This window comes from Callospermophilus lateralis, chromosome 11, assembly GCF_048772815.1.
Source record: "Callospermophilus lateralis isolate mCalLat2 chromosome 11, mCalLat2.hap1, whole genome shotgun sequence".
In the NCBI taxonomy this organism is placed as follows: Eukaryota; Metazoa; Chordata; class Mammalia; order Rodentia; family Sciuridae; genus Callospermophilus; species Callospermophilus lateralis.
The window spans coordinates 41,119,002-41,139,805 of record NC_135315.1 but is presented as its reverse complement, the minus strand read 5'-3'; the positions used below and the strand labels follow the sequence as shown (position 1 = coordinate 41,139,805).

The following is a 20,804-nucleotide window of genomic DNA, read 5'->3' as shown; positions in this document are numbered from 1 at the left end:
GAGCCAAATATTCTAGTTCTCCCCTTCTGGGCACATAAGAGAACTGCATTGTTTGATTCTCTTGTTTGTGAGAGCTATGGATGGTAACAACTTCTAGGAAACAGTACAGCTGTCCCTTGGTGTCACAGAGAATTGGTTCAGGATTGACTCCAAGACCTACTCATGGATATTAAAATCCATAAATGCTCAATAAAATGGCATAGTATTTACATATATATATATATATCCTCTGTACTTTTTTTGGTAGTGGTGGTGGTACTGGGGATTGAATACTACTACTACAATACTACTGAGCCACATACTCAGTTCTTTTTATTTTTTATTTTGAGACAAGTTCTGGTTAAGTTGCTGAGATTGGCCTGGAGGTTGTAGGACTCCTGCCTTAGCCTCCTGAGTTGCTGGGATGACAGGAGCACCACGACACCTAGTTTAACCTATGCACTTTTTCCTGTATGCTTTAAATCATCTCTAGATTACTTATCATACCTAATACAACTACAAGAAAAAAAGTCTATACATGTTCAGTACACACACAACCATCACAGGTTTAACTACATACTATACATTAGCAACAAGATAAGTTTCTTCTTCCCAATATTTTCAATCCCACATTGGTTGGATCCTCAGACGTACAACTCCTAGATGCAGAAATCCAACTGAACTTAATTGCCAGTGCACAACATCTAGAATGCACTTTTTTCATGGCTATAGTGGCCTGCCTGTGACCTGGAAGGAGGCTGACCCACTATGGATCAGTAGTACAAATGAGAAATAAACGTTTACTGTTTGAAGCCCTGGAGATTTAGGGGCTGTTTGTTACTGCAGCCTAACTCAGCCTACCCTGACTGATACACAGCACTATCTCATTTGTGTGTATATGTAAAGAAAAAAATCTAGTGGGCTTCAATCCAAACTGCTAATCCAGTGTCAGGGGACAGACTGAGAGATGGGGTACCTTCCGCTTTTAAATTTATACTCTTCTCTGTTGGTTAATTTTCTCTGTCCACAGTTCAAACTCACCTCATCGGGGAGACCTCATCGATGCGGTTCCCCAGCTGAGACTCGTGGGACTTGCTCCGGGTGAGCGTGGGGAAGCTGGGCAGCAGCTGGAAGACCTTGCGGCTGGGCGGCGGGGGTGTCCGTGGTGGCTTCAGCTTGGCGTGCCGTCGCAGCTGGGGCGTGGTGGGTGGGGTGATGAAGCTGTGCAGGGCGCGGGGCGTCAGGCGGCCACTGGCGTGCAGGGGGATACAGGTGTCCGAGAGGCCCTCCCCAAGGCCAGGGGCTGGCGAGTCCAGGGCAGGCAGCGCTGACACGGAGATGGAGCGAGGGCCCTGGCCACTGCTGCCCACTCGGCCCAGCTGCGAGCTCCCCGGTGGCCAGGGCAGGCTGGCAGGTGGGAGGGTATCGGCGCAAGGGCCTGAACTACTTTCTCGCCGAGCATCCATCGAACTCCAGCCTGAGTCCTCTTTGTGCTCACCTCCTGTGGGCCAAGGAGTCGAGTCACACCCAGCTGGGGGCAGGAGGGATTTACAGATCCAACAGCCAGGGTCTGGAGAGGCTGGCACCAGTCCTCAGTGGAAGGCTCCAGCCCTCACCTTACCTGGCTTCCGAGGGCCTCCTACCTCCCCACAGCACTTTCAGCCTGAAGCTGCCCACCAGAAATTGCTGTCTGTGCTGTGCCCAGGGGAAACGGGCCCAGAGATGGAAGGACTTGTGCAGGGATCTTACTGTCGCATCCAGGGGCAGCAAACTGGGAACCAACCCTACCTTAGAAAAGAAAGCCGGGGGTGTGGAGGGAAGGGCAGGGTGGTCCATTCATCCCAGCTGCACCCGCCCCCTTCCCCTGGTCCTCCCCCACTGCAGTGCTCTCCTCGCCCTGGTGTCCAGGGGAGGTCCCTATGATTGATTTAGAGAGGCCACGGGCACCGAGCAAGGTCAGACAGCTATGAAAGTGGGGGGGATGGGAGCTGAGCCCCTTGGTCTTGACCACACACCACTCCTTTCCCACAGCGCTGGGGAGGCTGGACCCAGCGGAACAGCGTTGGAGGCAATGAGTTCTTGGTCCTCAGAGGTGGTCAAGCCTCACCCACATGGCCCCCTGTGGCTTGGGGGTGTTGCTTTCACAATTCATAGTTTCTTAGTGAGTTTCATCACCTCTGCAAAGAGCCTGCCTGCCCCCCACCCTCCGCCTTCACAGTATGACTTTTCAGTCATGAGTCACTTGGTGTTATGGTTTAGACACTAGTTGTCCCCCCAAAGCTCATGTGAGACAATGAAGGAAGGATTAGAGGAGAAATGATGGGGTTAGGAGAGCCTTAACCTAATCAGTGCGTTCACCCCCTAGCAGGGATTAACTGAGCAGGACTGAAGGCAGGTAGGGTGTACCGGCTGGAGGAGGTGGGTCACTGGGGGCCTGACTTTGGCGTATATGTTTTATCCTGATGAGGACAGCGCTCGCGCTCTCTCTCTCTCTCTCTGCTTCCTGGTGCCATGTTTCCTCCACCACACTCTTCCACCTTGGGTCCTCCCATCAGGATCCAAAGAATGGAGCTGGCCATCTATGGATCAAGACCTCTGAAACTGTGAGCCCCCAAATAAACTTGTTCTACTTAAAATTGTTCTTGTCAGGCCTTTTGGTTGTCACAGCAAAAAAGTTGACTAAAACAACGGGGCAGAATGAGTTAGCCTTTCGGTTGCCGTGGGGCTTGGTCCTTTAGAACTGCTGCTGAGGCGAAGGCTGAGCCTATCTGCTGGCCTAGTGGAGGCGACAGGCACATGTATCTTGTTGAGAGGATGAAAAAATAAGTCCCATGAATCTATGCACAAGTCTGCCGCCAAAGGAGACAAACTCCAAATTCTTCAAATTGTCCATTTAATCACCACCTCTTTGGATCACTATCAGAGATATGAAGGGCAACACCAGTCGATTGGCAGTGGGGCTGCTTGAGAATGACCAGAGTCACTCAATAGAAGAGTTGGTGGATTGATTAGTGATGTCTGCCGTGGACACAGCATGGGGCAGATGGGCAGGAATGATCATTACTCACCAGCATAGAGAATTGCCCTTCACTCGCCTAAGACAAGACACCACAAGGGACATGATATTAACATTTTCCTCCGTCATTCCACAGGTCTAACTCTGGAAAGGGAATCTAAGCACATCCCCTTAACTAAGTTCATCTTCACAACAACCCTGTGAGGAAGGGGCTGCTGCTACCTATTATCTCCAGTGTAGACGGGGAACCTGAGGCACAGTGTGGTTAAATAAGTGAACAAGGAGCATGAGTTGTAAGTGGCCATGCAGAGGCCGCTTGAATTTCATGGCTCATTTTTACTGGGACTAGCTCTGAATGTATGACCTCCTCAAGTGACATTCTTGGCACCCATGCAATCCCCCTCCCCCCGCAGGTGCTAGTGAAGTACAGTCACAATCAGGCAGACACAGGCCCCCATCCTGGGCACATCCCAGCCCAGGATGCAGGGGTCTAGATGAGACTGAGTGAAAGAAAGAACCTGCAAAAGGTCCAGGTAAGAGATGGGGAGAACTGAAGGGTCAAGGTCTCCCCATCCAGAACAAAAGGTCAAGGTCTCTTTTCCAGGTCCTCTTCCTGGGCACAGTGGACAAAGGACCCTCTAAAGGAGAAACCAAAGTTCAAGGTTCATCTCTGGCCCATGCCAGGTGGGGGATCCCAGACACCTCACCAGATGCTGCCAAAACTTTGAACTGCAGCCACGTGCCTGGCACACAGTAGGTGCTTAAGAAATTAGTGATCTCCCAACTTGGCATCTGGGATAGGCAGACAGCAGCCCTCATGACTCAAATGGCTCACTACCACTCAACAGCTGGCTCCTCTACAGTTCTTTAAAATCCAGGCATCCCAGAGGGAGGGCTGATGAGTCATCCCAAAGATTTCAGTTCGGGAGGCAAGTCCTACTCCACTACCATTGGAGTCTGAGGCTCAACCATTGCTCTGATACAAACTGCTGTGTGTTCCTGACCACACCCTCTTCCCTCTCTGGGCTGTCTCCTCCTCTGTAAAATATGAGGACAAGAATGCTAACCATGCTTCTATCATGTTTATGTCCAGCACCTGCCTGGAGTGTCAAGATTTTCTTCATTGAGTGAAACTCTCTGCACAGCACTCTGTGTTCAGAGGACTTGGTATAATGCGGCCAGGGAAGAAATTAAACCCAGTCATCTCTGGGGGGGAAATAAAAATCAAGGAGAATCTAAACCTCAGTGCTTTTCTTAAGCCTCAGGCAGCAGGAGATAAGACAGGCGGCTCAGATAATTAAAAATGGGCCTAATTCCATTCATTAGGCTCATTTTAAAGCTTTATCTGTGTGGCAGCAGGAGCGTTAAGTCAGGCATTTGAAGCTGTTTCCAAGGTAAGATTTTAGAAAGCCTGCAAATAATTCCCCAGGACCTCCTCCTAATGCCAGGATTACACACTTGGCCAGGGACAGACAGTCTTGCACACACTCCCAGCTGAAATGCCCTACAGTTTCTCTAATTGTGCTTGGCTCAGCTAAGCTCATAGCAGTGTGGGTCTTCTGCACACAAGCTCAGGCCCCTGATGGGGACCCGGAGCCGGGGAGGAGCTGATGGGGATACCCAGGACTCCAATGCAGGAAGCCGGTGGAAGGTACCAGGCCTGACCCTGCTGCGTCCCCAGGGGTGGGTGGGGATCATGCTGGGCTGGCCCCATGCGCTGGTCAGGGATTCCTAACAACCGTTAAAGCATTCCAGGGTTGAGAGTGGCCAGATCACCTGGGCTCCAGAACCCACAGACCCTGGGAGGCCTCTGGCATGGCCCAGACCCAACACACACCTCTGAACTTCTACCCTGGCCTTTCCAGGCTGCCCCGGATACCCTGAGCCACGCTTGCCCAGCCCCACTGCCCACCTCCGCAGAGGTCCCACTCCCCCCAGAACCAGCCAGGCCTGGGGAGGCAGGCAGGTGCGGAGGCCTGGAGCAAGGGGAGGGAAGCAGGCCCCACCTACCCAGGCCTGTCACCTTCCGCAGGCACGTGAGGGCTTGCTGCAGACGGCCACACTCCTCGGCACTGGCCCCGCAGCGCCGCAGCGTCTCCTTCACCTTGGCCTCGTTCATCTCCAGCAGGGCATCAAGGGTGAGTTCTCGAGGGATCTCCTGGGGGGGCACAGAAGGGACAGCCAGAGAGCCGGGTGAGCAGGGAAGCCTCACCACCCGCCTCAGCCTCCTCCGCCTGGCCAGGCCTCCTCGGGCTGAGTGGCAGGGGCCAGCTGCTGGTGGGGCCTCCGCCCAGAAGCCACCACTTGTCTGTGGACACAGGCAGAGCGCTCTCACCCCCACCCTCCGCTCTCCCAGAGACAGCAGCTGAGTGGAGACACCAGCTTTGGGGCATGTGGGGTGGCGGGGCAACAGAAAGGCCCGGATAGGCGCGTGCTGCCCTAGTTTCTTGCTATTCTTTGGCAAAGGAAAGTTACAAATAGTCACGACTTTTTAGAACGCAAAGATGGCCCTTTTACAACTGTGTTGCATCTGAATCCAACAGCATGGGTTTCAAATAAAATTGGCTTAGCAAAAGAAGGAGAAAAAACAACCCCTCACCAGGTACAGACAGGTCCTATTTAATGCAGTCAGATCATCCACTGGGCTCTCTAACTCCTGAGGGTCAGAGAAGCCACATTACCCAGACAGAATCACTCAGGTAGTAAGGAGAAGAAAATGGATGAGGGGAAGAATTGTAATTTTTTTTTATACTGAAGACTGAATGCTTTGCCATTGAGCTATGTCTCCAGGCCTTCTTATTTATTTATTTATTGAGATAGGGTTTCACTAAATTGCTGAGGGTCTTACTAAGTTGTCCAGGCTGGCCTTGAACTTGCGATCCTCCTGCCTCAGACTCTCCAAGATTATAGGCGTGGGCCATTGTGTCCAATTGGTTGGAAGAATTTTAAGGTGGTCCTAAGACCTCCGTCCCTGGTGCTATACCTGATTATATTACATTACATGCCAAAAGGGAAACTGTCCAAGTAAGCCTAAGCTCATCACAAGAGCCCTTCAAAAGCAAGGGGTTCTTTCTGGTTCATAACACAGAAGAACTTGGTGTGGACGTTGTAGATGGAGAACCAGGGAAGAAAACAGGTGGCCTCTCATGTAGCCTCTAGGAGACAGGGTGACACCTGACAGACAGCCAACAAAGTTGAAATGGGGGCCTTGAACATATAATCATGTTGAGGGTCAGAGTAGGAGACTGTCAATATATGGCTTTGTAATTTACTATGTATTTAGGCCATGCTGAGCAATTTGATCTGAAGGAAATTAAAAGGTCTTAAGAGCAGGCTCCGAATCCAGGTCCCTCTAACCTTGGCTTGCTTTTCCCACCCAGGTGCAAGGAGAGATTCTCTGAGTTCCCTTACCTGCATTAAGACCAGGTTGCAAGAGGGACCACTGCTCTCTCTGTCCCCATCTGAAATCCCACCATCTATTTCAGATGAGAGGACTTGGGACTGTAACCAGTGGCCTTCCACTGCAAGAGGATGTCAATCCCTTGGGCTTACTCAAATTTCAAAGAGAATGATTTCGCAAGCTAATTTTTGTCTCTGGGACCATCAATTCACCAAATTATCTCTTAGGATCTCTCAAAATTGTCTGCATTCCCCATTCTTCCCCTCCCCTACAGACAAAGGGGGATAGAAGCTTCGGAATCATTTTGGGCTAGTGGATAAGTACAATACGTGACTGACTCTGTGCACCCAATCAGCTCATGTGTCTTTTCTCCAATTCCATCTGTCTCTCTCAGTTTATTCCAAGAAACCGTCAGAAGTCAGAGAGGAAATTTCACTTTGCTCCTAAAATCACAAGGAACTGGATTTTACCAATAACCTAAGTGAGCTTAGAAGTGGATTCTCCCCCAAAGTTTCCCTAAAAGATGCCTGCCTGGCTGACACTTGATTTAGTTCTGTAAAAATACCTAAGCAGGGAAGGGAGCAGAGCTGGTCTGGATTTGTCTATCTTTCACCTACACAGCTGTGAGCTAACAAATATGTGATGCAAAAAAGGAAAAATGATAAATAAATAAATATGTGATGCTTGAAGTTGCTAAATTTCTTATGCAGCAACAGAAAACTAATACAAAGGATGAATATTTGCGTCAGGTCTGACTCCAAAACCTCAGGCCTTTCCTCTTTCAAGCAGGTACAAAAAAGCCTGGAGCCGATCCAGAGAACCAGTCAGGTCCTTGGCCACTGGGAGCGCAGCCCAGCATGGGTTGGGGGGTGAGTGAGGAGGGGGGAGGTCATGCAAACAAGTAATGACAACACACTAAGATACAGGTGAGTACAGACAGAATGCAAAGAGCTACATGGCTGGATGGGGTTTTAGATTCTCCCCTTCTTTCCTTGTTTATTTTTTAGATTTTCTATAACAGGGAAGGCCAGATACTTTATAGCAAATGATCCTATAAATGTCATAGCTCTTGAGAATTTAAGTTGATTTTCAATGACTTTTTTTTTAGCAAGTTGTGTCTTAATTTTATTTTATTTTTGATACCATGGATTGAACCCAATGGCACTTAACCACTGAGCCATGACCTCAGCCATTTTTTGTATTTTTATTTAGAGACAGATTCTCATAAAATTGCTGAGGGCCTTGTTATGGTGCTGAGGCTGGCTTTGAACTCGTGATCCTCCTGCCTCAGCCTTCCATGGCACTGGGATTACAGGTATGCCACTATGCCCAGCTTCTAATTTTATTTTACTTATTTTTTTGATACTGGGGATTGAACTCAGGGGCACTCAACCACTGAGCCACATCCCCAGTCATATTTTGTATTTTACTTAGAGACGGGGTCTCACTGAGTTGCTTAGTGCCTAGCTTTGGCTGAGGCTGGCTTTGAACTTGTGATCCTCCTGCCTCAGCCTCCTGAGCCGCTGGAATTACAGGTGTGTGCCATGGCACCTGGCTCTAATTTTATTTTAGACTGTTCTTTTTGGTGGTATTGGGGATTGAACCCAGGGCCTTGTGCATTCGAGGGAAGCACGCTACCAACTGAGCTATATCCCCAGCCCTCTAATTTTATTTTAAAAGAGTAATTTCACTGTTAGTCTATTCAAGGTACTGTAAATCTCAGACCCAAGTGTCAAACTGAGCCTGATGAGGATCCGGGGGAGCCTGAGGGCCACAGCATGGGTCTGCCCTGCTCCTTCCCCCCATAGCACTATGCTGGTTGTCTTTGTGCCTGGCCAAAGCTGTGGCAAGACTCTCAGCCAAGGAGAAACAGACATGGAACAGAACCAAGAAGTACATCTTCAGTGGGATAAAAACCCCTGGTTGTCAGAAATCCTTTCAGATGATAAAACCAAAAGCCACGCGTGGACGCATCCATCTCAGGACAGCACAGATGGGGCAGGTGATTAAATAACGACCCAGAAGCTTCCACTCCACCACTGCCTTCCTTTATCTCCCCCAGCACCTCTTCTTCATCATAACACAGTTCTGACATCTTTTCCCTCTGCATCTGGCCATGAAAACCAACTTGGCAATATCATCAGGCAAGATCAGCAGTGACCTTCAGCCTAACACACCTGCACGAGGCAACCTTCCACCCTGCACAGGATGGGCTGTCCTCCACCTGTTACCCACAAACACCCACACGCAGGCACAGGCCCATGCACGCCAAGGAGGACAAACGTGCATTTTCTCCAGGGCTATACGGACTCAGAAACTTTCTGGAAAATGAGAGATCTGCTTAAGGGAACCGAGCCCAGGAACAAACTGCAACCTAACTAAAATGCAAACAGGGATTTTTTTTTTTGCCTTTTTATTCCCCTCCTGCCTAGCCTGTACCAAGTTTCAATTTGTCAAATAAAATAATTAAATCCATTACTAAAAACGACTTGCCACACAGTCTGCCCAGCACTTTGTGTACACTACCCCCACTCTAACCCATTCAGCAAGATGCTGCCGCTCAGTCCATTTGACTGAGACCTCGTGCGACTTAGTAGATGGCGGGGCCAGACCTGAAGCCCAGGCGTGCCACATCCCAGAGCTCCTTCAATTATCCCAGGCTTGGATAATTGAAGCCTTGGGATGCAGTAGTTCCCTCTTTGAGGAAATTATTTTTTTCAAAGTAAATTGAAGCAATTAATTTCTACCCACTTTTCAAAAGAACTACATTATAAAATGGACTGTTTCTTTGCCCTTTATGCAAGTTGATTCAAAAAGAGATATAGAAGGCAGGCACAGTGGCATGCACCTGTAATCCCAGCGACCCAGGAAGCTGAGGCAGGAGGATCACAAGGTTGAGACCAGTCTGGGCAATTAGCAAGACCCTGTCTCAAAATAAAAAGAACTGGAAATGTACTTCAGTGTTAAAGCATCTCTGGGTCCAATCTCCAACCCTTCCCACTCACAAAAAGACAATGTGTTCAAATCCATTTCTTCAAAATATAAAAAATATATATATAAGAAAAATATTTCCCTGTAGTTTCAAGTTAGCTGGAAAATGTCTGTCACTCCCCTGAGGATTTGGGGGTCAGTCTTCTCTCTTCAAATAAGGCAAAGGGTGACCGTTTCTTTCCCTCCCTGGCCTCCACTTTTTGCTCCAATTCACTGGGGGGCAGGCAGGGGTGCCGGGGAAAATGGCCACCTAAGACCCTCCTTAATGGGCGCTGCTCTGCCTCTCCCAGGCGGGGCCCTTAGACTTTTGATGCTTCCTGGGGTTTGAACTACACCTTCCCTCATCAATGAAATCAGAGTGCTCAGCTCACCATCTACACTGAAGAGCAGTAGCATTATTTCTGAGTGACTGTTCCACTGTCCAATCCCTCCTCCCTGCAGCTGGATGATTAAATTGGAGCGGGGACATCGCTGCTCTCCTTAGAAAGCGCAGTCAATGGAGTTGGCCACTGTCAGCAACCAGTCACTTGGTACCATAAGGATCAGAAACCCACACGCCTTGGTCCCAGTCCCTGGGCAGAAATGGGGCCAGCAGGAACGTGCACGGTCCCTGGATCTATCTTTTTAAGGAGATGCAGGCGCTCTGTGCTGTGACCAGCTGCAACAGCAATGCTCATGAGAAACCTACCCTTGCCTTTGCTCAAGTGTTGGAGGGACAAGAGGCCGTGGTGGGGTGCCAGACCTTACAGCATTAAAGAAATCTGAATTTTTATGTTTGAATGGTTGATTTTTACGTGATGGCAACTGATTCAAATCAGTGCAGACAATACAAGTCACATGACCATGGGTTACAGAGAGCCACCAGGCCTGAGTCTGGAGACCCCATAGGAAGAATGAGATGTCTTCTGAGAATCGGTGTAATCTGTGACCTCGCCCGGCAGCAGGTATACTGGGTTGCCAGGCTTCATGGTGAGCCACCCACCCTGGAAACTGCACTTGGAAGGCCACCTGACGCCTAGGACTGATTGGGGACATAAAGTTAATCCAGAGTGGAAAGTACACAGGGCCGGCAGCCATGCTTGAACCAGGGGAACCAGCCCATGAAGAAGAAGCACCTCCTAACTGCCTGCTAGCCCAGTCTCTGAGCAACCCCACCCTCAGGAGTGGCCCCCTGGCATCGTGGCTCAACTGTGCCCTGAATCAACTCCCCAGACCTTACACCCCATAGTGACAGGCACAGCCAGGTCTGCCTCTCTGGAGATCCTCTAGCCGAAGGTGAGCTTGGGATCAGCCTGGCTTTCCAACTGAAGGTGCGCTCACAGGTGAAGCCACTCAGCAACCCTCTCCAGACTGGGGGGTCCTTTAGCCACCAAAAGGCCCTGAACCCCGGGAGGACATCCGCCCCCTGCCTGAAAGCTCACAGAAGATACTGGGTCATTTCAAAGCCCTGGCGTTCAGGAGGAGCTGAGGGTGGGAGTCCATACTACTTCCAAAAGAACCAGTGCCCACCTTCTTTCTGTCTAAAGAAGAAACTGGAAGTAGAAACCAAGAGGAAAAGGCTCAGGTGTCCAGCCACTGGGGGAAGCCCTGGCCCCTACGTGCCTCAGGGTTTGTCTGGGAGCACAGGAGCGGGGGGAGCAGCCCAGCCTCCCTGGCTTCGCTCTGCCTCTTTCTCTCAACCACAGTCAGTGTTTTCCGGTAGCTGGTCTTGAGTTCTTCTTTCTGATAGAGATAGAGAGCGGAGCCAGTGGAGCACGGAGGTCCCCCCTTTCTGTGACAATTAAGCCAAGCCATAAGAGACTGCTGGTCTCTGTTCTCCACAGTGGGGATGGGTTGGGCCAAACACGGCGGCCCCTCCCCTCAGCAGCTGGTGGCAGCTGGTGTCACAGGCCACCCTGGGTATCAGATGGTATCCCGGGACTTACCAGCAGCCACGGGGCAGACTGGAGTCTATACTTAGAAACCTGTGCCGACTGGCACCAGGAGCCGTCCATGTTCACTGTGGGTCCCTGTGGTGCCAGGGGCCTTACTGCCTGGGTGTGGGTCACAGAGACAGGTCACAGTTCAAGCCAGAACTGAGGGGAGCCGGGAGAGGGAAGGCAAGGCGCAGATCCACACTGTGTGCTTCTGGTCACATAAGCCAGCAGGGTGAGGGCTCCGCGTCCACGGGTGCTGCTCTGGGGACCATTTGGCACCTGGACCCCTGTGCTGTGGGCAGTGCATCCCCCAGCCTCCTTGTCTGTTGAAGAATTAAGAATTAAAGGGCCAAGACCCTTAACTGGTCCCCAGGAACTGGTCACCACAGTGAGGGAGTCCCACGGGCGACCACAGGGAGCCTGTGCCTCTGTCTAGGGCCGGGGAAGGAGAAGGCAGAGAGGAAGGGCTGTTTCTGAGGGGGACAAGGGGGCACCTGGCAGATGTTCCTTCTGCCTGCTCCCACCCCTGGCACTGAGGAAGGAGGAGGAGGAGGAGACCTGGATGATAACGATCAGATATTCTGGAAGGTAAAGGAGAGGCTGAGTGGGCTGCCTTTAGGGTTTTCCACAGAGATCAGCAGCAAGTTTGGGGACACTGGCTTTGTCTGGGGACAGTTCTGGGCCCAGTTTCCTCACCATCTCACCCCCAGGAGGCCCAGCGGTCCACCCACTGCCCATCGGCCAGCATGGCAGGGAAAAGAGCCAGGCTTGGACCACCCCTGGCCCCCCCGCCTTGGACACCACCCTGCCTCTCCCTGGGCTTTGGTTTTCTGATTTACACAATGAGTGGGTTTCACTAGGAAAGAACAGTGACCCTTAGCCCTGGCTGCACCCTGGAATTTCCTGAAAGATTTTTTTAAAAAGAACCCTAGTTGCCCTGGCCCCATCTCTGACCAGCCGAATCAGAACTCGCAGGAGTAGGGTCTACTTGCAGGGCATCAGTCTGGGGCCTGCAGTCTGGCAGAGGTAGCCCAGGGTAGAAAGGGTCTGGCAGGGCAGGGCTGTGTCCTGGGGCTGGGCCACATTCCTTCACCAACCCCAGCCTCGCCCAAGCTGGAGAACAGGTGCCCCAGCGTGGGAGCCCTGTTGCATGGGCACCTCCATGGCCTGGCTATCTCCAGGCGTCATGCTGTATGGCCTACACTACCCACAGCTGGGACTGGAAGTCTCAGACAGATGGCACAGCAGCAAGGATAGAGGGATGCAGGACAAGGGGAGGAGAGAGAGGGGTGAAGAAAGGGGCCGTGCTGAGCTTTGATTATGCACCTTCTAGGCGCCAGGCACTGTTAGAACTGTTAAAGATCAGCAAGTGCAATCTTCAAAATAGCCTGAGGTATGTATGTCAGAGAGGGTGGGTAACTTGCCCGAGGCCATACAGCATGATGGGTGAGGCTGAGGCATGCCTGGTGCCACTGTCTGGCTCCATGAAGTGGACTCTCAGGGCAGAGTGCCTCTATAGCCACTGGCTTCATAGGACACACCTGGCTTCTCTAACTCCACGCTGCCCTAACCAGGGCCAGTTAGGGTCAGCTCGTCCAGCAGTGGGGTTGACAGCAGCTGCAGGGGCTCCCCAGAGGCCTTCTCTCCATGGACCCCCTCACCCTGTTTCCCAGCTGCCTCGGAGCTGCCCACAGTTCCTCTCCTGGTCTTTGGTGGGGGCTGGTGCTTTCCAGCTCAGCCTGGGGCAGATCTCCAGCTGCCAGCTGTCCCAAGCCACCACCTTCCCTCCAGGGCCACTGTCGCCTCCTGGAAAGCTTGTCTTGGGGCTGCCTCCCAGCCCCCTGACTGACACAGAAAGGCCCATTCTTCCTCTTTGCCATGGTTACAACCAAACAGCCAAAGACAACATGTGAATAAACAGGTGTGGCCATGTTCCCGTGACATTCAGGGACACTGAAACTTGAATTTCATATCATTTCATGTGTTACAAAATATTCTTCTTTTGCTTTTTCCACTGCCAGTCAAAAATATGAAAAACACTCCTAGTGTACAGAAAAACAAAATCTGGCCCACAGGCCATAGCTCTTCGGCCCTGGATGTACCGGGTCACTCAGTGCCTCAAGAAACATCCACCAACCACAAGGGGTCCCGGGCTTCACTGACCCTTCCCCACCGTGCCCCCTGCCACCTCCAGGGCACCCAGCAGGAAGAACACCCAGGACAGGCTCCTACCCAGCCCCATAGCTGCCACCTAGGCAGCCCAAACCTGTCACCTGTGTCATCGACACATACTTGTAAAACTGCTTGTCTTGGCTACCATTTGAAAATGGCCAGACACATCTAGCATGAGAGGAGCATGCGTGCGCATACACACACACACACACACACACACACACACAGACACACACCCACCCCAGCGTGGGGGGCTGATGATTCCCCACATCTCCAGGTTCCTCCCAAAATAGAGGGAGGAGGCGGGAGGGCTTCCCCAGACGGAGCATGACTGCAGATATAAAATTGAAAGAAACACTATTATCCACAAAACCCCTCAGTAAGGCTCAAGACAAAAATGAGATACTCCAAAAAATTTTGTTTGTTTATTTTGGGGGGTTACTGTAAAATTTTTAAAACAGTTCTTGTGTGTGTGTGTGTATGTGTGTGTGTGTGATGCTGGGGATTGGAACCTAGGGCCTTGTGCGTGCGAGGCAAGCACTCTACCAACTGAGCTATATCCCCAGCCCTAAAAACATACTTTGAAAAATTCAAAAGGAAGACCGGGGTCCTGGTGAGATGGTCAGCCTGCAGCCAAAGAGTGACATTAACAACTTGGGTGACACTTGGCTTCTGGGAACTGGCAAATGGGAAAGTCCCTTCTTGGACAGAATAGGGTGCTGGAGAGGGGCTGGGGTAGAGCAGGCCCCCGGGCTCAGAGGTCCCTCCCCACCCTGTCTGCTCCACAACAGTGGCTCCCTGTCCCCGGAGCTATCCCTGACTCCCTTTCTGATGCAACAGAATAGCAGGGTGACAGACAGCAGCTGAACCTACACTGTCCCAGTCCACTAGGACACTTCTCCTTGAAGGAAAGGGGAATCTGAGATTGTCGCCAGCAAATTGGAGGGCCAGCAATCCCACACACAGGTTTTAAGGGGAAGATTTGGCTTGAAATGTAGCTCTACAGGGGAACCCCGGCTCTCTTGAGGGTCAAGTAAGGCCCTGACAGAAATAAATAGGTGTGGCCATGTCTCCGGCCAAGGTTATTTCTCACTGGTCCCCAATATCTCCCCCTTCCAATTCTCCCCCATTCAAACTCACCATTAAAAACAGCCCCGGAGCCCCGTCTTCTACCTACTGCCTCCTCCAGAGCTGCAGGGCGAGAGCTCTGGATCCAGCCAGTGGGGCCAGCTGTGCCAGCGCGCCCACAATGGCAAACAGGCTCAGGTCACAGGCCTGGCCCCAATCTCAGTCTTGCAGGAGCCAAATCAGACCCCTCCACCAGAGAGCCAGGTCCAGTGTTCAGCAAGTGAGGTCGGTCCTCTGAGGGGTTTGTCTGTCCAGGAGTGGGAAGGGCTGGACGGAAGGAAGGGAGCACAGGGCTGAGACCTGAGAACCAGGCTCTCTGCCTGCAGACAAGCCTGCATTGTGTCCCCCACAGGTGTCCACCAGGAACCCAGATCTCTCAGGAGATTCAGGAGGTCGGTAGTCCTCTCTGTACTTTTCCAGAAACGATGAAAACCACTCCCGCCCCACAGGAGCACTGGCCTCAAAGCCAAGAGAGCCCGACGGAGCCTCGGAGCAGGTGGCCAGGACCCAAGCCAGGAGGCCATTGCCATAGCTCCCAGATTCTGCGGGCATAAAATGGGGGTCAGTGGATACCCCAGAGGTCGAGAAGAAACCACTGGCCCAAATCAAAGGCAGATGTCAAAGGGTTCCTCTGAAAAAATCTAGTCCAATGTCCATTTTATTGAGGAGAAAACCAGGGCCCCGAGAGAGGGAGGGGACCCACCTCGGTCACCCAGAACAACAGCACCAGGGCCAGGTCCAGGATCCCCACGCCCTTGCCAGGAACCCAACCAAGAGCCAGGGAGACGTTCCCCACCCAGATGTAACGGTCTCCTTCCTCCAGGTGTTCTGAACAAATGGAACCAGGAAGCCAGGGAAGATTCCGAGGCCTGTCTGAGAATCACCGCCCAAAGCAGCTGCTGCCTGGGACATGCCAAGCCACACGCCTGCCTCGTGGGCCCGGAGCCCTATGCAATCCAGAGGCAATGAGGTCCTGGGCTGTCCCTAACAGAGCCTGACAAGACCCTAGCATCTGGGTGGCTCAGCAGATGAGCGACAGACAGAAAACCCCAACTCCATGTCCTTTTCCGCCCTACCCATCCACCCTCTGGTGACAGGGTACACAGATGCCAAACCCCGTGTCACCAGCTACCTTGCAACATCCAGATTCCGAGAGCAGACCCGAGACCCCCACTGGGATGGGACATTCTGCTTCTTACTCAGATTTTTAAAAATATTTTTTCAATCCATCTAATCATGCAAATAATAACTACTGGTACTACTGCCACTCGAAAAGTGGCCTGGGCACAACTGCTTGGTAGCCAAGAAACTGAGGTTCAGGGAGATTAAGTCACCTGAAGACATGGCGAGTAAGTGACAGGGCCTGGATTGGGACCCAGGTCCAGTTGCCCCAAGGGCAACATGCACAGCATGCCGTTTGTCCCCCTGGCCTGGTCAGCCAGGGAGGCAGGGCCGCTCAGCTCCACAGCTGTGGCTCCTGTGCTCTCTGAACACAGCAGGCCCCAAACAAGTGTGTAACCTATTTCAACTAGAAGCATGAAAAAAACATCAAAAGCAATTCACTAGGAGCAGTGGGGGAGAGGGCTGCTTTAGGAAGATTTGGATTGCTCCCCCGTCACCATATCATAAGCCAGGGAACGAGATAAGGGGAAAGTCTACTTGTCCCCTACGATGCAGGATGGCCCAAACACGTTCCACAGCCAGTTGGCAAAGCAAGGATTCAAAGTCCAGCCACAAGACCCCATGGTGGGTATTTGGGGGAAGCTGGACCCCAGTGCCTACCTCACAACCCTCCTCCAGCGCAGGCTGGCTCAGGCCTGGGGCTTCTCGCAGCAAGACGGGCGGTGGGGCTGCCGTGCCCCTGGACGCCTTGGCCATCACCCAGCTCCACAGACAATGCATTGTGAGGGGGCCGAGTTCAGGGTCCTGTGCAGCCCCGGCCCCCAGTGCTGTGTCCCGGGGAAGAGCAAGGCAGGGAGGGGGGGTTGTGTTTTCGTGACTATAGTGAACAGTCATTGCAGCCAAAAATAGTCTGTGCCTGGGAGCTGGGGAGTCAGCACATACCTCCCGGAGCAGGTGCTGGGTGTGAGGCAGGCCCTGGCGGCCTCACAGCAGGGGGCTGGGACCCGGGCTGCTGGGACCCAGATGGAGAGGTTTTCCCTGCCTTGCCACCTCCCTCCAAAAAAGTAGAAGGGCCTGAGTCAACGAGGAACACTGTCATCTTCTTCCTCCCAGTGAGTCATCTGGGGTACCCCCACCTCCACATGAGTTCCAGCTGCCAACCAGGCCCCCCGCAGCCTCTCCCATAGTCAGGGCTGGGTGGTTTGAACACCCACAGGAAGCACCCTGTGACCTGCAGCGTGCCCTGGACAGCACACAAGACGGCCGTGAAGAGCACCCTCAGCCCTCCAGGTGCCAGCAGGGCACCCCGGAAACGGTGACCATGCCTTTCTGTGAACCAGAAAAGAAATGTCAAGAGAGTGAGGCGCTGGTGGGCCGTGCCTGGCAGGGTTGGGTAGGGATCTCGTTTTCTTTTTCAAGCTTCTGTGAATTTTTTGGATTTTTCCTACAATGAACATGAGTTTGATTTAGAAAACCGACTTTAAAATTCATTTTAAAAATAAAATTAAAAAGGAAAATCTCTCCAGCATTAGAGAGGGAATGTGCACATGGTCCTATTCACGAGGATTGGGGGAGAGAAAATAGGAAGAAAATGACTCGTATTCACAGCCAGACTTGCTGGCTCCACCTCTTACCATCTAGGTGACCTCAGGTAAGTGACATGTCGCTTCAGTTTCTCTACCTCTATCGCACACTGAAGATGACAGCGCCACCTCATGAGGGTTCTAGGGAGGACTGAATGGGACCCCGAGGGACCCTCACAGCTCCGTCCTGGGCACCCTGGGAGCAGTCACTAAATAATTATAGCATAAATTCATGAAGAAACTACAGTAGAGGAAGGAAAAAACATTTCCAATAAAGGCAATGTGCCGTGTTTATAGTGTTTTTTTTTTCCTCTCTGAGTAGTAATATTATGAGGTAAACTGTCAAAAAACAGCTGCTATTATTCTTATCTACACTTTTCACATTCTTGAACGTGAGCATATGTGTGAATTCCTGGATGCTAAGAAAACAACCTAAGACGTCAATAACCAATGATTGTCTCTGAGTAGCACCACAGTAGTCTTATTTTCTTTGCTCTTCTCTATTTTCTAAAATAAAGATTATTTTCAAGTAAGGAAAATTAAAAATATTATTAAAAACAAAACCTGGGGATGGGCTCCCCTATCAAGTTCTAGATCTCCACAGAAGCCATCCCGAGAGCTGTAGGGCCCTCCACAGACGTCTCTGAACCAGGGACCCTGGGCCCCTCCCCAGACACAGGAGTTTTGCTCACTGATGGGAGAAGGGAGACACAGTTGTCACCCAAGATTCCCAGGTGACCCTCCGCTATGGACATGGTTGGGACAGGGTGCCGCAAAGCCACAGTAGCAGCTATTATTGCATCTGAGATTTTTTAATATCAATTTTTAAAATTCTATAGTCCTGGGATTAAACCCAGGGGTGTTTTACGACTAAGCCACATCCCCAGCCCTTTTTGAGACAGTGTCTCATTAAGTTGCCTAGACTGGCCTTGAACTTGCAATCCTCCTGCCTCAGCCTCCCGAGTCACTGGGATTACAGGCATGCGCCGTTGCATCCAGCAGCATCTGAGTGAGTCTCCATGCCCCCTCCTTCTGTCCTTCCTTCTGTCATTTCCTCTAAGAACCTACTTCTGAGTGCAGGTGGCCCTGAGCCTTCAGTCCTCTCCACCAAGGCCGAGCCCTTTAAGACATCTAGAGTCTTTCTCATGGGTTACAGTATGCTCATGTGACCAGAGTCAAGCCAATCAGAGACCTCCCTGGGATTTGGCAGCTACAGATCTGGGGACAGCAGCTCTTTGTGGATAGGCACTATTACAGTGGAAGGAAGTGAGGCCGGGCTGCTGTGCCCTTCGTGCCTGCCACGTGGGGTGGACTATCCAAAGCCACGTGTTAACAGCACTGTCCCAACCCTACAGCCAGATAACTTGAGTTATCTAAGCTCATCAAACTCTCTGTCTTAAGTTCAGTGGTACTTGAACTTGCTATGGAAAAGTTTTGACTGAGGAGGAAAATATGAAGTTTTACTATGTAAGTGCTTATTTTGTCCAATGAGGACTCACCAACTACCAAGTGTGAGCACTTCACTCAGCTCTGGGGGGGCACAACAGTGACCCAAACAGTCTTTTGCCTTAGGGAACTCACATGGTGATAAAAACCACAGAATAAAAAAAATTATTTTTTACACTAACTAAAATATGTAATTGAGATCTGCAAATAGGTGATAAAATGGAAAGAACACACTACAAGAAAGTGGTGGCTGTGAGAGGCGTCTAATTTTAGACATGGGGCCTCTCTAAAGAGCTGACCTCGGTGCCCCTGCAGAGGATGAGGGGATGAGCTCTGAGGCTAGAGCTGGAATTTCCAGGAGGAAACAGAATGTACAAAGGCCCTGAGCTGAGACAGGAAACAGCCTGACTGGTTCTGCGGTCAGAGGCAGAGTGAGGAGAGGAGGAGATGGGGGAGGAGGAGGAAGACCCCAAGTCCTCAGGGTCTCCAGGACACCAGGGACAGGTCTGTACTTCACGCTGAGCGCAGTAAGACACCAGTAAAGCAGGTTAACTCAGAAAAGTGAGATTAACTGGATTTGGCTTCTAAGAAAAATCACTCTTAATTCATGAAGAATGAAAACACAGGGAAGGGAAAAGTCATGGGGGACAATGATGTAGGGTGATCAGCTCCAAGCAGTGTCTGGATCAACAGAGGAGGTGGAGGGGACAAAAAAGAGACTCAGATGGATTTGGGACATGGGTTGGGAAATCCAGCCGGCAGGATTTGGTAGTCCATTTGAATTTGGGGTGGAGGAAGTAGACGGCATCAGAAATGACTCCTAAATGTCTAGCTAGAACAACTGCTGGAGGAGAAACCAGGCGCAGAGAGGGTAAGGGACTTGTCCAAGGTCACACTGCTGGCAAACAGCAGGCGAGGATTTCATCTGCCTCCCAAGGCCAGGACCTGAGCCATCTACTTACAGAGGTCACGCTCACAGCAATCTTGCTTTCCAACCCTGCTTCCTGTCCAAAAGTCTTCCTGCTGGGAACAGGGGACCTCGGAATTTAGGTGCAGCTATTTTTTTTTTAAAAAAAAAAAAGAAAGTTGATGAAAAAAGAGACTTTTGCTTTCTAATAATTCAAACAGAACAGTGTTGACATAAAAAATTTCCCAATATAATCTGGCTCGTCAGATCTGTTGCAGAGCAATGTTGCCTATGAGGTGGTCCCAAGAAGGGTGGGCGGGGGGGCAAACATGAGCTATCAGCTTAGAAGCCAGAGGAGGTGGCCCGGAGTTGGCTCAGTACTCTAAGCTAACCAGTGGATTAATCCATTTGATGGACTGATCATTAGACTGGACTAACTGGGTGGTAACTGTAGGTATGTGGGGCATGGGCTGGAGGAGGTGGGTCATTGGGGGCATGTCCTTGGGGCTTATATTTTGCCCCCGGTTCCTCACTCTCTCTCTCTCTGCTCCCAGATTCTGTGACCTGAGCAGCTCTCCTCTGCTGTCCCTTCTGCCATGATGCTACACCTTGCCTCGGGCTCGGAGCCATGGAGTCGGCCGACCATGGACCGAACCTCTGAAACTGTGAGCTCAAAATAAACATTTTCTCCTTTAAGTTGTTCTGGATCCGGTGTTTGGGTCACAGTGACGAAAACCAAGCACTCAACAAGCACACCTCGTACATGCCAGAACGGAGAATGAGTCACAGTGAAAAAAAGCCAGATCCTTGCCCCCAGGTGCTTCTGTGCATGGGACTCAGCAGCCAGGAAATGCAAGGAGTGGAGAGGGGGGCTAATTAACCATCCCCAAACCACGGAGCAGTTTGGGCAAGGACCACGCTGGTGCTCAGGACTTTTCCTATTTCTAGAAACAAGCGGCTCCTCCACCTCAGAAGCTTCAAAGAGGGTACTTTGGTTCAGAATCAGAAAAATTAGTGACTTCATCAACTGGACAGAGTGCTGTATGCAGGCTCCATGGGGACAGGAGTTCAGTGCCTAGAACAGTGCCTGGCACACATCAGTGCTAACAGCACACTCAACAAATGAGCCACGGAAGGAACAGGA

The 20,804-nt window shown here is 51.3% G+C and overlaps 1 protein-coding gene across 4 annotated transcripts in view; it reads right to left on the bottom strand.

The window, feature by feature from the left end:
- The window catches only part of Ksr1 (kinase suppressor of ras 1), a 143,803-nt gene that overhangs the window by 36,862 nt on the left and 86,137 nt on the right, over nucleotides 1-20,804 (bottom strand). For 3 of the 4 annotated variants that reach the window (XM_076870133.1, XM_076870135.1, XM_076870134.1), the window contains exons 3-4: nucleotides 5,006-5,153; nucleotides 1,021-1,480 (exon numbers count right to left, since the gene is read on the bottom strand). In XM_076870133.1, coding sequence (XP_076726248.1) covers nucleotides 1,021-1,480; nucleotides 5,006-5,153 — 608 coding nt within the window. Of the gene's footprint in view, nucleotides 1-1,020; nucleotides 1,481-5,005; nucleotides 5,154-16,384; nucleotides 16,571-20,804 lie in introns of those variants that run through there. The other variant, XM_076870136.1, reaches the window with a different exon arrangement.